This window comes from Scyliorhinus torazame, chromosome 2 (assembly GCF_047496885.1).
Source record: "Scyliorhinus torazame isolate Kashiwa2021f chromosome 2, sScyTor2.1, whole genome shotgun sequence".
Lineage (NCBI taxonomy): Eukaryota > Metazoa > Chordata > Chondrichthyes > Carcharhiniformes > Scyliorhinidae > Scyliorhinus > Scyliorhinus torazame.
Genome location: NC_092708.1, coordinates 152,677,569 through 152,697,152, shown reverse-complemented (window position 1 = coordinate 152,697,152; position 19,584 = coordinate 152,677,569). Strand labels below are relative to the sequence as shown.

The 19,584-nt window shown below is 47.4% G+C and overlaps 1 protein-coding gene across 5 annotated transcripts in view; it reads right to left on the bottom strand.

Moving 5' to 3' along the window:
- Positions 1–19,584, bottom strand: part of myo1b (myosin IB) — a 436,008-nt gene that overhangs the window by 217,039 nt on the left and 199,385 nt on the right. For all 5 annotated transcript variants that reach the window (XM_072478525.1, XM_072478546.1, XM_072478553.1 and 2 more), the window contains 2 exons: positions 13,940–13,986; positions 12,907–12,970 (listed from right to left, as the gene is read on the bottom strand). In XM_072478525.1, the coding sequence (XP_072334626.1) occupies positions 12,907–12,970; positions 13,940–13,986 (111 nt within the window). The remainder of the gene's footprint in view (positions 1–12,906; positions 12,971–13,939; positions 13,987–19,584) is intronic.

Genomic DNA, 19,584 nt, shown 5'->3' with positions numbered 1-19,584 from the left:
TTAGGGATCCAGGTGGCCAGGAACTGGGGAACCTTGCATAAGCTTAACTTGGCACGACTGGTAGAGCAGATGGAAGAGGACTTTAGGAGGTGGGACATGGTGCCCCTGTCATTGGCGGGCAGGGTGCAGGCGGTTAAAATGGTGGTCCTTCCGAGGTTTCTTTTTGTGTTCCAGTGCCTCCCTGTACTGATTACAAAGGCCTTTTTTAAGAAGGTGGATAAGAGTATTATGAGCTTTGTGTGGGCTGGAAAGACCCCAAGAGTAAAGAGGGGGTTCCTGCAGCGCAGTAGGGACAGAGGGGACTGGCACTGCCGAGTCTAAGTGATTATTATTGGGCCGCCAATGTGTCAATGATATGTAAGTGGATGAGGGAAGGGGAAGGAACGGCATGGAAAAGACTGAAGATGGCGTCCTGTAGGGGAACTAGTCTAAAAGCACTGGCGACGGCGCCATTACCGTTCTCCCCGAAAAAATACACCACAAACCCAGTGGTGGTGGCAACTCTGAAAATTTGGGGGCAGTGGAGACGACATAAGGGAGTGACGGGTGCCTCAGTGTGGTCCCCGATAAGGAACAACCATAGGTTCGTCCCGGGAAGGATAGATGGGGGATTTAAATCTTGGCAGCGAGCAGGAATTGCGAAATTGAAGGACTTGTTCTTAGACGGGACGTTCGTGAGTCTGGGAGCACTGACAGAAAAATATGGGTTGCCACCTGGGAATGCATTTCGCTACATGCAAGTGAGGGCATTTGTGAGGCAACAGGTGAGGGAATTTCCGCAGCTCCCGGCGCAAGAGATCCAGGACAGAGTGATTTCGGGGGCATGGGTGGGTGATGGTAGGGTGTCAGATATATATAGGGAAATGAGAGACGAGGGGGAGACGATGGTAGAGGAGCTGAAGGAAAAATGGGAGGAGGAGCTGGGGGAAGAGATTGAGGAGGGGCTGTGGGCAGATGCCCTAAGTAGGGTAAACTCTTCGTCCTCGTGTGCCAGGCTCAGCCTGATACAATTCAAGGTTCTACAGCATATGACTGGAGCAAGGCTGAGTAGATTTTTTGGAGTGGAGGAGAGGTGCGGGAGATGCGCGGGAAGCCCGGCGACCACACCCACATGTTTTGGTCCTGTCCGGTATTGCATGGGTTCTGGGTGGGTGTAGCAAAAGTGATTTCAAAGGTGGTGGGGGTCCGGGTCGAACCAGGCTGGGGGTTGGCTATATTTGGGGTTGCAGATGAGCCGGGAGTGCAGGAGGCGAGAGAGGCCGATGTTTTGGCCTTTGCGTCCCTAGTAGCCCGGCGAAGGATTCTACTTATGTGGAAAGAAGCTAAGCCCCCGGGTGTGGAGGACTGGATCAATGACATGGCAGGGTTCATAAAATTGGAGCGGATAAAGTACGCACTAAGAGGTTCGGCTCAAGGGTTCACCAGGTGGTGGCAACCGTTCCTCGACTATCTCGCAGAGCGATAAGGGAAAATAGGAAAGGTAGCAGCAGCAACCCAGGGGGGAGGGGGGGGGGGCGGGGAGGGAGGGGGGCTCATTTGGGTCCTCAGGGGTTTTATGTGTGTGTTTATATATTAGGTATTTATATTAGATGTTACGAAGTTACTATTTTAGTTACTATTTCTGTTGTTTCTTATTTTGTTGTTGGCAGTTGCCGTTAGTTAGCATATTATTTATTTTTTTTAAACGATCAATGTATATATTATTACAAAGTTGTAAAATGGGAAATTTTTGTTTGATCGAAAAACTTTAATAAAATATATTTATTTTTTAAAAAGTACGTTATAATGCATGCATGAGAGCAATTACTTTCCTGTGAGATAATAGAAAAATCATTCAAATGTCCTGTAATGTTCGAAACTCAAAAGCTTATTTCTAAGCATTTCATTGACACTGCCCTGTATAATGGTTTTAATTAGGTCAATTTTAAAAGAAACACAAGATGGATTTTCTGGTAGGACTTTTCCCCCCACCAGGCCTCGGCCTTCTGCCATTCCATTCTGATTACTACCTACCCTCAGGGCCTTTGACATGAATTGCTTCCTTACCATATGTGCAAGTCTTATTTTTTTGTATGCACCCTCTGGTCCCCATCATTCCATCTGGATGAAGCTGTGGAGTACTTAGCAATTCCTTAAATGGTAAGGCAGTTTCTTTGCTGGAGAGCTGGTGCTCTCAGGCCTCGATTTCTCCCAGCAGTGCAACGCTGCTTTCAGTTTCACAGCTGCATGAGTAAGCTGGGCGCAAAACTGCACATGAGAACTTGCTTGCAAACAATCCCTTGATAAACTCAGACACCACTCTGCAAGCAGGGGACAGGGCATGGAGATAGGGCCTCCGTGAATTACAATAGCTGGTACAGGGATCAAACCCACACTATTGGGGTCATTCAGGATCACACACTAACCAACCAGCCAGCTGAACTAAAAAATGAGACAGTTGAAGGGAGCTCTGCTAACATTTGAAGTTCTCTGAAGCAACTATGTGGATACAATATCACTTTAATGCCCAAGCAGAGTAAGCAGCATAACTCAAATCCGACAGTTGCACACCCTTCCAAGTGCCTGAACTGTAAGATGACAATGAATGAATGCGTTTCTTTCAATTATTTTGCCAATTTCCTCCTTCCTCATTCCCCAAGGAGATTCAATACATGCTGGGTGTGACTCCATACAAACTCAGGTGCCTCACCCAATTCATTCATGAGCCATGCCATTGACTATCAGTAAATGTCAACACTGTTCAGTGCTCGCACTCTCACCACTAAGTCAGGTCAAGTCTCACTCTAAGACTTCCAGCATATAATCTAGGCTGGTACTTCAATACAGCATAGGGAAAGCATTGTATTGTTGGAAGTGTTGCCTCTGGATGCAGCGTTATACTGCGGGGCAGCAATATCTTCCTGCTCAGGTTGATGCCAAATGATGAGCAAGGCAGTTTCTTTGCTGGGGAGTTGGTGCTCTCAGGCCTCGATTTCTCCCAGCAGTGCAACGTTGCTTTCAGTTTCACAGCTGCATGAGTAAGCTGGGCGCAAAACTGCACATGAGAACTTGCTTGCAAACAATCCCTTGATAAACTCAGGCAGATTGCAAATCACTCGCTCAAACTCCCTCAATTCATGCCTGCTTTTGCTGCTTAGAATTTATTCACGACGGTGTTATAGGAAGTTACCATAAACCCAGCTCAAGTTTGACCTCCCCCCTTTCAGAATGGGCACAATTAGGAATCAGAGATCCTGAAAATCCAGCTCTGGGCTGCTGATTGCATTCAGATTTCCGTGTCCCTTGATTCTATCTTCACAATGAATTTCACAAAAGCAGCGATAAGTAGTATGTTATCAAACCAATTCTACCTTTTATAACTCCCCTCAAAATATCCTCCCCTCATTTTCCTGTTCAACATTGTGGAAGACAGGACAACCCCCCCCCCCTCAGCACTTTACAGTTCAAAGTACCTTTTTTGAAGTGTAGACACTCTTTGTAATCTAAGAAACACAAGCAGTCAATTTATTCACAAACTACAATGTGATCATGAGCCTATCAGCTCTTTTGCTGATGCTGGTTAAGGGATAAATATTGATCAGATCACTTTTTGGCTGTTCTTCAAAATAATTCCATTCAATATTTTGTGGCCATTTGCAAGAACAATCAGGCCTTGGATCAATGTCTAATCCAAAAAACAGCAGCTCACAACTGAAGGGTCAGCCTAGATTTTGCGCTCAAGTACCTGATGTGAGACCACAACCTTCCGACTGAGCGGCAGGAGTACTACCAAAAGAATTACAGCTATTTATCCGTCAAATCCAGTCAAAACAGCCCATGCACATTAACTGCTGTATTATCTTTTTATTGCTAGTGAGAGGGAGCTGTGTGGTTGCTGCAGTTGGCCAAACAGTGGCTACACTTGCTGAGTCATCTACTGAACCTAAATAATATTAATCATTTATTGTCACAAGTAGGCGTCAATGAAGCTACTGTGAAAAGCCCCTAGTCGCCACATTCCGGCGCCTGTTCGGGGAGGCCGGTGTGGGAATTGAACCCGCGCTGCTGGCCTTGTTCTGCATTACAAGCCAGCTGTTTAGCCCACTGTGCTAAACACCAGATGAATTCATGAGCGCATGGCAGCTATTGTATAAATTCTCTCTTTTCAAATGACAGGAGTGGCATCAAAGGTGAGCCCACCCATAACCCCACCTGATAATAATAGTCTTTATTATTGTCACAATTAGGCTTACATTAACACTGCAATGAAGTTACTGTGAAAATCCCCGAGTCGCCGCACTCCGGCGCCTGTTCACGTACACTGAGGGAGAATTCAGAATGTCCAATTCACCTAACAGCAAGTCCTTCGGGAGCACCCGAAGAAAACCCAGACAGATACAGGGAGAATGTGCATAATCCTCACAGTGACCCAAACCGGGAATAGAACCAGGTCCCTGGCGCTGTGAAGCAACAGTGCTAACCACTGTGCTACCGTGCTGCCCATATTCCTTCCTGCTCTTCATGCAGTCGAGCCTGGCAAGAACAGCCAATCTTACCCTTCCTAAACACCAAAGTCCCCAACCACCACCCCAGCTGGGATCAGTAATAACACTTCAGAGTCCAGCCTGGGTTCTTCCTGGTCTTCATGGCTCAGCTGCTCACTGGATGTCAAGCTACTGCAGCTATTAGAATTTCCGGTACAGCAATACAGCTGAAGCAATATTCTGCCTTATTCTCAGAGATCAAATGTGGCAACAAGTGAGGGGGGTGGAGGAGTACACACTGTTTCCTGCTATTCAACTTAGTCACACATGATTGGCTAAAATAGTTTATCTTGGAGGAGCTGCCTCAGCTGACTAAAATTGCTGGGCTAATATCATTACATGGTAGCCAATAGAATTGTGCTTTTGCTGGCTCGCTTGCATTATTTGCAGCACATTTAATTGTATAAAAAAGCTAATTAAAAAGGATATCCAGAGTAAACAGTTACCTCAGCTCAACTTAAATGGTCAAACAATGAGCTCAGCTTTGAATGATGCGCCGGCCAGCCCAGCTGTTATTAATCGTGGCTTCTGAATTCTGTGCCCAAAGTTTTCCTAATCTTCATTTGAAAGACTTTGCAATTCAACAATTGAAGGCCACACTATGTTCATAGCTTAAGAACTGGACAGCTGAAAGCACAAGCGTGTAGGATGCACAAGAGGGCAGAGTTGGAAGAGGGCATTGTTCTTGGAGGGTTGTATGGCTAAAGTCACTTAGAGAGATGAGGAGGGCTGAGGCATGGAGGAATTTGAAAGTTAAGGTTAGAATTTTACAATTGAGGCATTACTGCACCAGGAATTAACTTAGGCCCAACAAACACAAGAGCACTGGGTGAGACTTGCTTTGGGTTTATAGGACATATATAGAAAGGTTTTCAACAAGCACATATTTATGGAGCATGACCAGGGAGGCACCAGAAACCTGCAGATAACGAAAACATGGATGAGGTTTTGAACCGATGATGGTGCAAATGTCAAAACAGGCATTATTGTTGTTACCAAGGCTTTGGAGTCAGCAAACCCTTTTGTTTTGAAAACTCAATGTCTGAGTGGAACACTTCAAAACTAGCAAACTGTAAAAATATTTTCGGAGAGAAACTTAAATATGCTACCTCGCAACCCACTCCCACTCACCAAACAGTCAAAGTTAGCTCTCCCCCATGTCAGCATTTGCCGAACAACAGTAGTAGCCTATCAGCATGAAACACAAACACACAGCACAATCAAAATGAAACAAAACTCACTCTGACACAAAAAATTCCAGAAGAAATTAAAATACATTTCTCAAATTCTCCAAAGTTTGAAAGGTGATCTTCTATCCAACCACCCAAATGTCACACTACGTAAAAACCAGGCAATAACCTGGGGAGAATCCAGTATTATCTCCAGCCCACAAAGCCAACATCATGTTAAAGTACACTGGGGCGATTCTCCAAGCCCTGCGCTGGGCCGGTGAATCGCCACAACCGCGCCACGTCGCTCCGACGCTGGCGCGCGATTCTCCGAGAAACGGTGCCATTTGCACTGGCGCGTTAGGCGCGGCGCCGGTCACGGGCCACTGTACACAGCGGGGCCGCCGATTCTCCGGCCCGGATGGTCCGAGCGGCCGCGTGGAAAAAGAAGTGTCCCGCCGGCGCCGTCCACACCTGGTCGCTGCCGGCGGGAACTCTGCGCGAAGGGTCGGGGGCAGCCTGTGGAGGGGGGCTTCATCCCCGGGGGGGGGCCTCTGATGGAGTCTGGCCTCTCCCCCCACACCACCCCCCCGGGCTTACTTTGTTGCGCGCTCGGCCCCAGAACCCCCGCGCCATGTTGCGTCGGGGCTGGAGCGTTCAGTAAGGCCACCGCGCTTGCACGGGTTGGCGCCGCCCTCAGTGCGCGCCAGGAAGAAAGGTTGGAGCGGCGTGAACCGCTCCAGCGACATGCTGGCCCCCTGTGGGGGACATAATCGTTACTGCCTGTGCCCGTTTCGCGCCGTCGTGAAACGCGACGGCGTTCACGATGGCGCGGACACTCTGTCCCGCGATCGGAGAATCGCACCCACTAACTGGGAGTCACATTAACCTCTCTGCCATTCAACATGAACATTTCTGCATGGTTAACATTGACTGTCTACCTGGGCGGCACGGCGGAGCAGTGGTAAAGCACTGCTGCCTACGGCGCTGAGGACCCGGGTTCAACCCTAGCCTCGGGTCACTGTCCGTGTGGAGTTTGCACATTGACCCCGTGTCAGGTGGGTCTCACCCCGACAACCCAAAGATATGCAAGTTAGGTGGATTGGCCACGCTAAATTACCCATGAATTGGAAAAAAATAATTGGGTACTCTAAATTTTTCTTTTTTAAACTTTGACTGTCTGCCACAGAAGCCTCTCCAAATAGCTAAACTGTGTAAAACTCCATATTTCAGAGTGGGGTTTTGAAAATGTTTAACATTAATATAATCATATCTAGGTTATCTGTGCAGCCATTCATCTGGATCTCACAAACACACAGCCGTCTCCATTTGTATAACCCAATGGCATTTGAGCACCCAAAGTAGAAAGTGGCTTGCAAGGCTTATCTGCTCTGTGCAAACACACAGCATTAACTGTAAAACAGCGGGGGTGGAACACAACGGGCTTGGCACTCCCAGCTATCCCGCCCAATTTTGCACTCTTTCTTCCCCCCCTCCCCCCCCCGCCCACACCACCAACCAACCCATTCCTTGGGTGAATGGAGACAGAGGACTCTTTTTTTTCTACATAGAAGTCCCGAGAAGATCATGGATGCTGGACCGATCCAGGATTCTGGACCCTAACAAGGGGAGGGGGGATGGGTTCATGTTTTGGAGGCTGGTGGAGGTACAAAGTGGGGGTACCCATCTTGGGGGGGCAGGGTGATATTAGTAGGCTGGTCTCCTTCATTCTGTCTGCCCCACCTGTATGAATTATTGCTTGATTTTATTCTAAACCTATACAAAATACTAGTCAGGCCACAACTGGAGTACTGCTTTACAATTCAGGGCAGCGCACTTTAGGAAGGACGTCATGGATTTAGAGAGGCTGCAGAGGAGATTTCCTGAAACACTACCAGCGATGAGGAACTACTTCAGTTCTGTGGAGAAGCTGGAGTTGTTCTCTGTAAAATTAGAGAAGGTGGGGAGATTTGTTAGAGATGTTCAAAATCATGAAAGGCACCAATTTAAGGTAGTTGGTAAAAGAACCAGAGGTGACACGGGAACAAAGATATTGGGTTGGGAGTTCCGATGACCTGGAGCGCACTCCAAGTTTGGTGGAGGCAGATTCAATAATAACTTTGAAAAAGAGAATTGGATAAATATGTGAAGCAGAGAAAAAAGTTACAGGGCAATGGGGAAGGTTCAGGAGTTGCTGCAAAACTGCAAGGTACTTCCGTGCAGGTCTCATTCCATGCTAGCTAATGTTCACGAGTGGAAATAAGCTTAAAGGGACCACACACTGGGGTGGGGGGAGAAACTGGCTGTGCTAAACAAAACATTTTAAAGGGATCATTGCGAGAGTGGGATTAATCAGGTAGCTTGTTCAAACAGCCTGCACAATAGGTCAAATGGCCTACTTCTGTGTTGCACCATTCTATGATTGCCAGTGTTACATGGTACAATATCAATCTTCCTTTTAAAACAGACCGATTATACATTGGGTTTCTTCTGACACTGTCACAAGTTCACCAAAGAATCTCTAAGATAATATAAAACACTGGGCCAAAAAAAAAATACAATTCAAACAGGACTTCAGTGTAACACAGACACGCTAATTAGGGGATAGTTACCTGATATGAATGGAATGATTACAGTTTATACTAGTCTAGACTGTTCTCAGCAGGTTACAATCAAATGTGTGTTTTTAAACACTTGCTACAATTAGAGTATTTCAGGAGTTGATTGAATAGCTTCATGAGTTTCTATCGTAAAAATCCAACACGGTACATGCATTGTGTGAACATGCTAGTAGGTACAATGGTAAAACTAAAAATAGTTTTTTATGCGACAAGTCGCATCACTGTAATATTATTATCTATGATAATCACACATGTACAAATTTTACTTTCCAGCTGATCTGATTTATAAATGTCTCCCAATTATGCTGGTTATATCTGTTGAAAACATCTTTTCACTTAATTGAACTAAGAATGTCCAGTCAGCACGATGTGTTCTGCATGTGGGTTTATAGCTCATTGACACAGGACACTGGGAACCAGAGAACTCCAATAACATGAAAACATTTGGGTCCTATCCAAATAGGTAAATATTTGTAAACAGTAAATAACCTGTCCTATTCATCAAAACGTAACATATATTTTACCAGTATTAAAAGAACCTACATGTGGGATATCTAAAGTAACATTGGGAGGAAACCGGAGCACCCGGAGGAAACCCACACAGACACAGGGAGAACGTGCAGACTCCACACAGACAGTGACCCAGCCGGGAATCGAACCTGGGACCCTGGAGCTGTGAAGTAAGTGTGCTAACCACTATGCTACCGTGCTGCCCCTAGCATTGGGGGGAATTTTACAGCTGGTATGTAGAATAAAATTGGTGCCTAGTCCACCACATTCCTGTCCACCCTCCAGCGATCCCCATATTACAGTGGGTGGGTGAGGCATCAAGTAGACCGCCCACCCTTCATTTTAATAAGTCCCTTAACTAGGTAATTAATGGCCATTAAGGACTTCATTCCACCTCCAACACAATAATGTGTGGTTCAGGAAGGCGGAACACCACTTGGGCTAAAAGGCAGGAAAGAAGTGGGGGTACCTCCTTTGGGGGTGCTCTTGTGCCCATTGAGACTACACCAACAGGGTGGTACCCCATCTTTCTGATTTCCCACCCCTCAGGCCTTTAGAACCCAACACCTTAATCCACACCCCCGCACTAGGATCCCCGATCCTGTCCTGACCAAATCCCTCAGGTTTACCTTCAAGTCTGGCATCCATGATCTTCTTCTCAGGACTCCCAACAGCAGCCACTACTGTTCTCGGACGCTGCTGGGACTACCCAGCTACCGCCCAATCAATTGGTCAGCATATCTTGAGAGCAGGATTTAATTCCGCGAGGGGTGGAAGTTCCACTCTTAGTTTATTAAGGCAACTTCTAACATATTATCACTGTGGGGGAGACGGATTTTAAAATCGACAAGTTGCTTACTGACTTTTCTACGGGGGTGGAGGCAAAATAAGAAATACACACCACATCCCTCAACCCCTGTAAAATTCACCTCACTGGCAAACATCAAACTTCAACAAGGTGTTTTGGGTTTTTTACAATGTTAAATATGCTAGATTAATGCAAGTTATTGTGAAATGCAGTGTAACAACTGTCTGGAGATCCTTATTTATGGCAGGTTTGTGGAATACAGTCATATTTTTGATTCCAAATAATATTCCATCTTCTTTGAGAATAAAACTCTTCCTGTGCTTGTTTCAGGTGAATTTCTGGAGAATTCACATTCCTGTCTCACACCATACCCTCCTCCAAAAATAAACCTTTCAACTAAAAGGACAAACTAAACTCCTCTACTGTTTCTCTCGATCTGGATGAACACCACAAGGTCACACCCAATAATCCCCAGGAAGCGAGCACTTCACAACAACTTACACAGCTCTGAGAGCCACTGCCAAGCATTAATATATGCTGTGACAGTTTAGGTGGGAAGTAGCACAAGGTACATTATCAGTGCAGAGGTGGGGGTCAGTCACATGCGATGTCAGAGGCAGAATAGGCGCCTGACACATGAGGGCCTGCATGGTTCATGCTCCTGTTTCAATGGTAGAAATTCTGACACGTAGGGTGGCACAGTGGCACAGTGAGTAGCACTGCTGCCTGAAGGTGCTGAGCACCCGGGTTCGATCCTGGCCCCGGATTACTGTCCGTATGGAGTTTGCACATTCTCTCCCTGTCTGCATGGGTCTCACCCACACACCCCAAAAAGGTGTGCAGGGTAGGTGAATTGGCCACACTAATTTGCCTTTTAATTGGGAAAAAATAATTGGAACTCTAAATTTTTTTTAAAAAAGTAATTCTGACCCCTCACCACCTGGTTTGAAAAGAAATCTATATTCAGAGTAAGATCACTCACAGAATTCAGTTGCACTCAGGGAAAATGCAAGGCTTGGTGAGGAGTACCGAGACTGTGAGCCAGATCTCTAATCATGCATGGCCACTATACCAAGGAGAAAATTGCCACTTTTGCTGCACCTCCAGAAAGGTGCTCAATGAAATCAGCTAAACGCTCGGCGATTTTTCTTTTCTCGGAGAGCAGTGAGCCTCTGAAATGTGTTTCAGACTTGTACCGCGTGCACTGACTCTCTGCACTCCTTCAAGAGGGAACTGGACTGGATTTTGGCTGGAGCAGAAATCACATTACATAAAAGTGGATGAACAGACACACAGCTTCCACAGATGGTGCTTTCTTGAGGCGGAAGTTCAACAAGAAGAAATTGAATGGTTGTCCCTTTGTTTCATGAAGTGCTGCCTCTGGTTTAATGACAAAATTTTCAGTAGCTGTCAAGAATAAACCTTTTAACTAAAGGAGCAGACTAAATTCCACTTCTGTTTTCAAGGTATGATGAACACCATCATCTGGATTGGTTTTGATTGCCTGAGGAAGTCAGAAAGGAATTTCCCAGAGTTTTTCTCCCTTATTTCTGATCAAAAAAAACAGGTTAAAGGGATATGGGAAACAGGTGGGGAGGTGGATTTGAGACCAAAAGAGATCAGCCATGATCTGATTGAATGGCAGAGCCACAGGGGTTGAATCTGCTCCTAATTCCTATGTACTTATGTTTTTGGCTCTGGGGTCTTTTTCCCTGGATTTGTGCCTCTTCCAGGAGATCACATGGCTGTTTAGGGGCAGGAAAGAGGAGTAGAACAAGTGTCCAGACACAATCCTCCTTAAGTAATGATTATGCGGCAGGCTTGATAGACCAGCTGGTCTGTTCCTGCCTGCAATTTTCATACATTTGTATCTCCACATTTGCCCTCCCACAGACAACAGGCACAAAACTAAATTGGATTGGATTTTGTTTATTGTCACGTGTACCAAGGTACAGTGAAAAGTATTTTTCGGCAAGTAGCTCAGCAGATCATTAAGTACATGAAAACAAAAAGAAATAAAAGAAAATACATAATAGGGCAACAAAAGGTACACAATGTAACTATATAACACCGGCATCGGGTGAAGCATACAGGGGTGTAGTGTTTATGAGGTCAGTCCAGAAGAGGGTCGTTTAGGAGTCTGGTAACAGCGGGGAAGAAGCTGTTTAAAAAAAAAAAAATTTAGAGGACCCAATTAATTTTTTCCAATTAAGTGGCAATTTAGCATGGCCAATCCACCTACCCTGCACACCTTTGGGTTGTGGGGACGAAACCCACGCAAACACAGGGGGGAATGTGCAAATTCCACACGGACAGTGACTCAGAGCCGGAATCAAACCTAGGACCTCGGGGCAGTGAGGCAGCTGTGCTAACCACTGTGCCACCGTGCTGCCCTGGAAGCATCAAAATTAAGGGTTGCGATCACTTTGACAGCTACTGACAAATCTGTAATTATACAAGAGGTTGGAAAAGACTTCATGAAACAAAGGGCAAACCATTAAATTTCTTTGCGCTGAACCTCCGCCTCAAGAAAGCACCACCTCTGGAAGCTAAGGATAGACGGAAGGCAGTGCCAGATAGATGACCTTGGGCTAGAATTATGATTGGTATGCGACAGTGGGTTTTTCAACATAATTTCAGTGCCACAGTTGCAGGAGACATCACAGAGCAAAGTGCACCAACAACATTTGCACAATCAAATCAGCAATCACCATTACACAAATTAAATTGATCCAAATCTCTTCAAGTTTCAGCGTGGTTACGGATCCCACATAGAGGAGGGAACAGAATTGGACAAATAAAATAAATTCTTCTCTCAGTGATAGTAATACCGGAGTGTGAACTACATTCCTAAAACTCATAACTGTGATCCCATGCTTCATTACAGATTGTTCATCAAGTGATGCCCACAGCTGAACACTTGAGACAGACAATGAAAAGTAATGAGCAACGTCAGTTTTTAATTGCAAATCAAAACTCTGCACAACATAGCACCTGAATTCCATCTGTTTAAAAGCACCTCAAATTTTTAATCAAGTATTAGTACCCGTAGTGCAGACTCTAGTTGAACAGACATACCTTGATTCCCAGGGCCAGCCAGGGCTCCAGCCCACTACCTGTACTCCACATTGATATCATTGAGTAAATCGTGTGGGTGTGCAGGCAGTGGTCTACGGTGCTACCCGCCCTGGGGAATCAACATAGTCTGCGTAATAAATACATTTCTTCTGCCTTGGCTTTGCAAATCATCCTATTTACTGCTGTGCCATACTTACAGTTGCTAATAACACCACCAAGGGGGTCACCTTTGAAGTCAAACTCAATATCCATATACTTTCCCTGTGAAATTGAAACACTGCATTGAAATAGGTTATGAAATGGATGCAAGAGAGACAATCAAATAAGCAATAACCAGTTCCTCATCGGAAGACGAAGAAACTACTACAATTTACAGTTTTCTTCCAAATATGGCAAATAATATCTTAAACTGAACTTTTCCATTCCATTATTGGGACATTTTCTCTTGAACAAAAGAAAAACAGTGGACAGGTTTTTAACCTCTACTTGCAGGTGTCCATGTAATTTGAAAGAGGTTCACATTTCACTGCAGGGTCTCAGAATCTGTGACAGTGCAGTAACTTGGTGACTTTTGCCTCTTAACCTTTGACTCAGCCCTGTATCAGTCAGAAAAGCTTATGACAAAGCCATGGATTGGTAACAAGAGTGTTTGAGAAATCCCCAGGAGGCAACAGATAACAAAAGCTGGTGGTTTGAACCCAGGCCTATTGAAATACATCAGCGCTGTATCGAACAATGCCATCAAAGTTTGCAAGGAATTTTCATGTCCCACATGCGACAGCAACCAAAAGGTGAAGGGGACAATGTGACATGATGTGACACAGCCTTGCACTTTTATGAACACCACCTCGCATGCAGCAGATCTCACAGGAACACACTGCAGAGCTACATTTTATTTGGAGGTTCACCTTCTGCTCAATCTTTTGTTGAGAAACAGAAACAAGAGGGTGAATTCTCCGCCGGCGAAATTCTCTGTTCCACCGACAGCGCACCTACACCCGCAGGTTTGCCCGCGGCATAGGGTGGCCACAATGGGAAAACCCATTGGACGGTGGTGGAACAGCGAATCCCACTGCCAGCGAGGGCGCGCCGCAGAGGATCATGCGCTGGGAAGGTGGAGAATTCACCCAAGATTTTATTTTATTTTTAATTTAAATACGCCTGAATTGTAGTTTTCTCATATAAAAGCCAACTTAGAAGCAAATCTGAAATGCCAAACCAAATACTTACGAATCTGGAAGAATTGTCATTCCTCATAGTTTTGGCATTTCCAAAGGCTGGTGGGGGGAAAATTAATAAGGAAGAAGAATGCATTAACTGGAATTGTATGTGTCAATTTAAAAATAATAAATTCAATCCTTTCCTATTTTATCAGCAGGAATTGCACTCCACGTTCTTAAACAATTCAGAGCCACAAAAGGCAAATAAAAACTGGATGAACCTCAAAAATAATCATTTCCACTTCAAGGGTCAGGATGAGCATTTTACCCGTGAACAAACCAATGAGAAGCAGACACTCTTTCAGTTACACAGTCACACAGGACACTGCACGGTGCATTGCTACTTTTTTTTTCAATAAACAATTTTATTGAGGTATTTTTGGCATATAAAACAGCAACATTATACCGTGGTGTACAAAAAGCAAATAAGACATAATGTAAGCATCGGCTCCCCTCTTGCACGAACCTGCTTAAGCAACCCCCTATCCTACGCTACCCTAACCACACCCACCCACCCCCCCCCCCCACCCCCCACACCCCCTTCCCTGCTGACGATTAATTCTCCACGAAGAAGTCAACGAATGGCTGCCACCTCCGGGCGAACCCTGACAGCGATCCTCTCAAGGCAAACTCAATTTTCTCCAGCCCGAGAAAGCTCGCCATGTCCGAAAGCCGTACTTCAGACATTGGGGACTTTGAGTCCCTCCATGCCAACAGTATTCATCGCCAGGTTACCAGGGAAGCAAAGGCCAAGCCGTCAGCCTCTTTCTCCTCCTGGACTCCCGGGTCCTCCAACACCCCAAAAATTGTCATCTCAGGACTCACTGCTACCCTAGTTTTCAATACCCGGGACATGACGCCCGCGATTCCCTGCCAGTACCCCCTTAGTTTAGGACACGCCCAGAACATGTGTTCATGGTTCGCTGGTCCTCCAGCACATCTGTCCTCCAGCCCAAAGAATTTGCTCATCCGGGCCACCATCATGTGGGCCCGATGTACGACCTTGCACTGGATCAGACTGAACCTGGCGCATGTTGCGGTTGTGTTTACTCTACTCAAAGCATCTGCCCATATGCCGTCCTCCATCTCCCCCCGAGCTCCTCCTCCCACTTAAGCTTCAGTTCTTCGGTCTGTGCCTCCTCTGCTCCAATTAGTTCTTTATAAATGTCGAGACTCTCCCCTCTCCCACCTCTCCTCTGGAAACTATCCGGTCCTGGATTCACCTTGGTGGGAGGCGTGGGAAGGATGGTACCAATCTGCGTACGAAATCCCGTACCTGCAAATACTTGAAATCATTCCCTCTCGTCAACCCAAACATCTCCTCCAACACCCTCATGCTCAGGAAGCTCCCTTCCAGGAACAGATCGCCCATCCTCGCAATCCCCACCCTCCGCCATAATTGGAACCCACCATCCATATTCCCCGGGACAAATCAGTGGTTACCGCAGGTTGGGGACCAAACCGATGCTTTCACTTCCCCCATATTCATCCTCCACTGGCCCCAGATCCGTAGAGCCGCCACCACTATAGGGCTGGTGGAGTATCGTGCCAGCGGGAGCAGCAGAGGTGCCTTAACCAAGGTTGCCAAACTGGTGCCCCTGCACAAAGCAGCCTCCATCCGCTCCCAAACCGACCCCGTATCCACCATCCATTTCCTTACCATGGCTATGTTAGCTGCCCAGTAGTAGTTGCTAAAGTTCGGCAACCCCAGCCCCCCATCCCCTCGGTTCCTCTCGTGCATCGCCTTCCTCACCCGTGGGAACTTTCCCGCCAAACAAATCCCAGGATAATTTTATCTAGCCTCTTAAAGAAGGACCGCGGAATGAAAATGGGGAGACACTGGAATGTGAACAAGAATCTCAGGAGAATCGACATCTTCACCGTCTGCACTCTCCCCGCCAATGACAGCGGGAGCACATCACATCTCCGGAACTCATCCCTCACTTGCTCCACCAACCAGGACAAGATTAGCTTATGCAACTTACCCCAGTCTCGTGCTCCTTGTATCCATAAATATCTGAAGCTTTCTCCTACCAGCCTGAACGGCAGCCCCCTCAGCCTACTACCCTGACCTCTCGCCTGCACTACCCACATCTCGCTCTTTGCCATGTTCAATTTATATCCTGAGAACCGACCAAATTCCCTCAGGGTTTCCATGATTCCGTCCATCCCCGCCATTGGGTCTGGCATGTATAACAGCAGGTCATCCGCGTATAACAAGACTTTATGTTCCATTCCCCCCCGGACCGGCCCTTTCCAGTCCCTTGAAGCTCTCAGAGCAATTGCCAGCGGCTCTATAGCCAGCGCAAAAAGCAGTGGGGAGAGGGGGCATCCCTGTCTAGTCCCGCGGTGCAGTCTGAAGTAGTCAGATGTCGTCCTGTTCGTCCTCACACTAGCCTAGGGGCCTGATATAGCAGCCTAACCCTGTCAATGAAACCCACCCCGAACCCGAAATGTCCCAGCACCTCCCAAAAATAGTCCCACTCAACCCGGTCGAAAGCCTTTTCGGCATCCATTGCTACCACTACTTCTGCCTCCCCGCTCTCCGGGGGCCTCATAATCACATTGAGCAGCCTCCTTAGATTGGCCGCCAGTTGCCTGCCCTTTACGAACCCGGTTTGGTCCTCCACAATCACGTCCGGTACACAGTCCTCAATTCGAGACACCAAGATCTTGGCCAGTAACTTAGCGTCTGCGTTAATCAAAGAGATCGGCCTATAGGACCCACATGCCTCCGGGTCTTTATCCCGTTTCAGTATAAGCAAGATAGTGGCCTGCGACATCGCCGGGGGTAAGGCCCCTCTGTCTCTTGCCTCGTTGAACACCCTGACCAGCACCGGCCCCACTATCTCGGAGAACTTTTTATAAAACTCCACTGGGTATCTGTCTGGCCCCAGGGCTTTACCCCACTTCATGACCTTCAGGCCCCCCAGTACTTCTTCGGTCCTGATCGGGGCCCCCAGCCCGTCTACCAACCCCCCACCTACTCTTGGGAAGGTCAGTCCGTCCAAAAAGCACCTCATTCCCTCCGGTCCCATGGGGGGTTCCGAGGTGTACAGCTTGCTACAGAAGTCCCTAAACACCTTGTTCAGTCCTACCGGTCCCGCACCAGGTGTCCCTCCCCGTCAACTACCTTTCCTATTTCCCTAGCCGCTTCTCTCTTTCTCAGCTGTTGTGCAAGCATTCTGCTGGCCTTCTCCCCATGCTCGTATATTGCGCCCTTTGCACTTCTAAGCTGCTCTACGGCCTTCCCTGTAGACAACACCCCAAACTCGGTCTGCAACCTCTGTCGTTTCCGAAGTAACTCTGGCCTCGGGGACTCCGCATAGCTCCTGTCCGTCCGCAAAATTTCCTTAACCAGTCGGTCCGTTTCTGCCCTGTCTGTCCTGTCCCTATGGGCTCGGATTGAAATCAGCTCCCTCTCACCACTGCTTTCAGCACCTCCCAGAGCACCGCTGCTGAGACTTCTCCAGTATCATTTATCTGTAGGTAATTATGCATGCATTTCCTCAGCCTCTCACACACTGCCTCGTCCGCCAGCAGCCCAACTTCCAGCCTCCATTGTGGGCACTGAAAGCTATCTTTGCAAATCTGCAGATCAACCCAGTGCGGAGCATGGTCCGAGATGGTAATTGCCGAATATTTTGCACCCATCATCCCGGTCAGCAAGTCCCTGCTCATGATAAAGAAATCGATTCGGGAATACACCTTGTGGACGCGAGAATAGAACGAAAACTCCTTTGCCGACGGCAGGCTAAATCTCCATGGGTCGGCTCCCCCCATTTGCTTCATGAACCCTCTCAGTTCCTTTACCATCACAGGCACCCTACCCGTTTTTGAACACAACCGGTCCAGGCCAGGATCAAGAACTGCGTTAAAGTCCCCACCCATGATCAGTTTGTGTCAGTCCAAGTCAGGGATCTTCCCCAGCATCCTCTTTTTAAAAATTTTTTAGAGTACCCAATTCATTTTTTCCAATTAAACAGCAATTTAGCGTGGCCAATCCACCTAGCCTGCACATTTTTGGGTTGTGGGGACGAAACCCACGCAAACACGGGGAGAATGTGCAAACTCCACACGGACTGTGACCCAGAGCCGGGATCGAACCTGGGATCTCAGAGCCGTGAGGCTGCAGTGCTAACCTACTGCGCCACCGTGCTGCCCTTCAGCACCCTCTTAACAAAATCTACAATCTAAAATTGTAGATTTAGATTTAATTGTAAATCTAAATCTACAATTAGGGGCTAATGCGTTGACCAGGACTACTCTCACCCCCTCGAGCTTACCCCTAACCATAACAAATCTGCCACCCCTATCCACAACTGTGCCCTCCACCTCAAATTGGACCTGCTTGTTGATCAAGATCGCAACCCCCCTGGTCTTAGTGTCGAGCCCCAAATGGAAGACCTGACTAATCCAGCTCTTCCTTAATCAGCCACTTTCAGATGAGTCTCCTGTAACATGACTACGCCCGCCTTCAAAACCTGTAAAGGTGCGAACACACGCGCTCTCTTGACTGGCCGTTTAGCCCTCTAACATTCCAGTGTTCAGCCTGGTCGGGGGGTACCTCGCTCCCCCCCCCCCCTTTGCCGATCAGCCATTTCCTTTCTTTGGCCAGCCCCCAGCCATGTGTCGCGCTTCCTCTGGCCCGTCTCCTGGCCGCCTCCACCCCTGACCTCCTCACTGTTACCATGCCCAATTTCCAACATCGTCAGCAGACCTACTCCCCCCTCCCCTCCCCCAGCAATACCACCCTATAACCTAACCCCTGACATAAACTAGCTAAATGAACACCCCTAACCTGGCTTCCGTTGACTAGCCCACCCAGCTAGCCTGGTGGCTCCCAACTCCGACGCCAGCGAGTCTCTCACCTATTGTTCCCTGGCACCCCTCCCCCCAGCCCATCCACACCACATCCCCAAATCAGCCCTGCTTGAACAAATACTCTAAACAGGACAGAGACAGCCCCAACAATAATGCAATTTAAGTCATACAAAACTAAATAGCAAGCACTGTCAACCATTCCTATCTGAACGCAGAAAGAGATCCCAAAAATTCCCCGAAATACACCCCCCATATCCGAACCATTCTAACTATTCTCTTTTTCCAACAAAACTCAAATACAAAAGCGAAAAAGAGACACGAAGAGAAAAAAGACAAAAAACACATAAAAACCAAGATACAAAATCATGAAACAAAACATGCAGGCATCTCTCAGAAACAAGAGAGAAAGAATTAAAAGTTCCAACACGAGTCCAAGAGTCCTCAGCTTGGGACCAGCCCTTGCCTCTTTGCAAAGTCCATTGCTTCCTCGGGTTCCTCGAAATAATGGTGCTGGCCCTTGTGCGTAACCCACAGTCACGCCGGATAGAGCAGGCCAAATTTCACCTGCTTCTTATATAATATCTCTTTAACTTGCCTGTAGCCTGCCCTCCTTCTGGCCACCTCTGCGCTCAGGTCTTGGTAAACGCGCAGGGTGCTATTGTCCCAGTTGCAGCTCCGTGTGCTCTTGGCCCATTGAAGAACCCGCTTCTTATCCAGGAACCTGTGGAACCGGACCACCATCACTCGTGAGGGACCCCCTCGCCGCGGCTGCCTCACCTGCGCTCTATGTGCCATGTCCACCTCCGGCGGGCGAGGGAACACCTCGTTCCC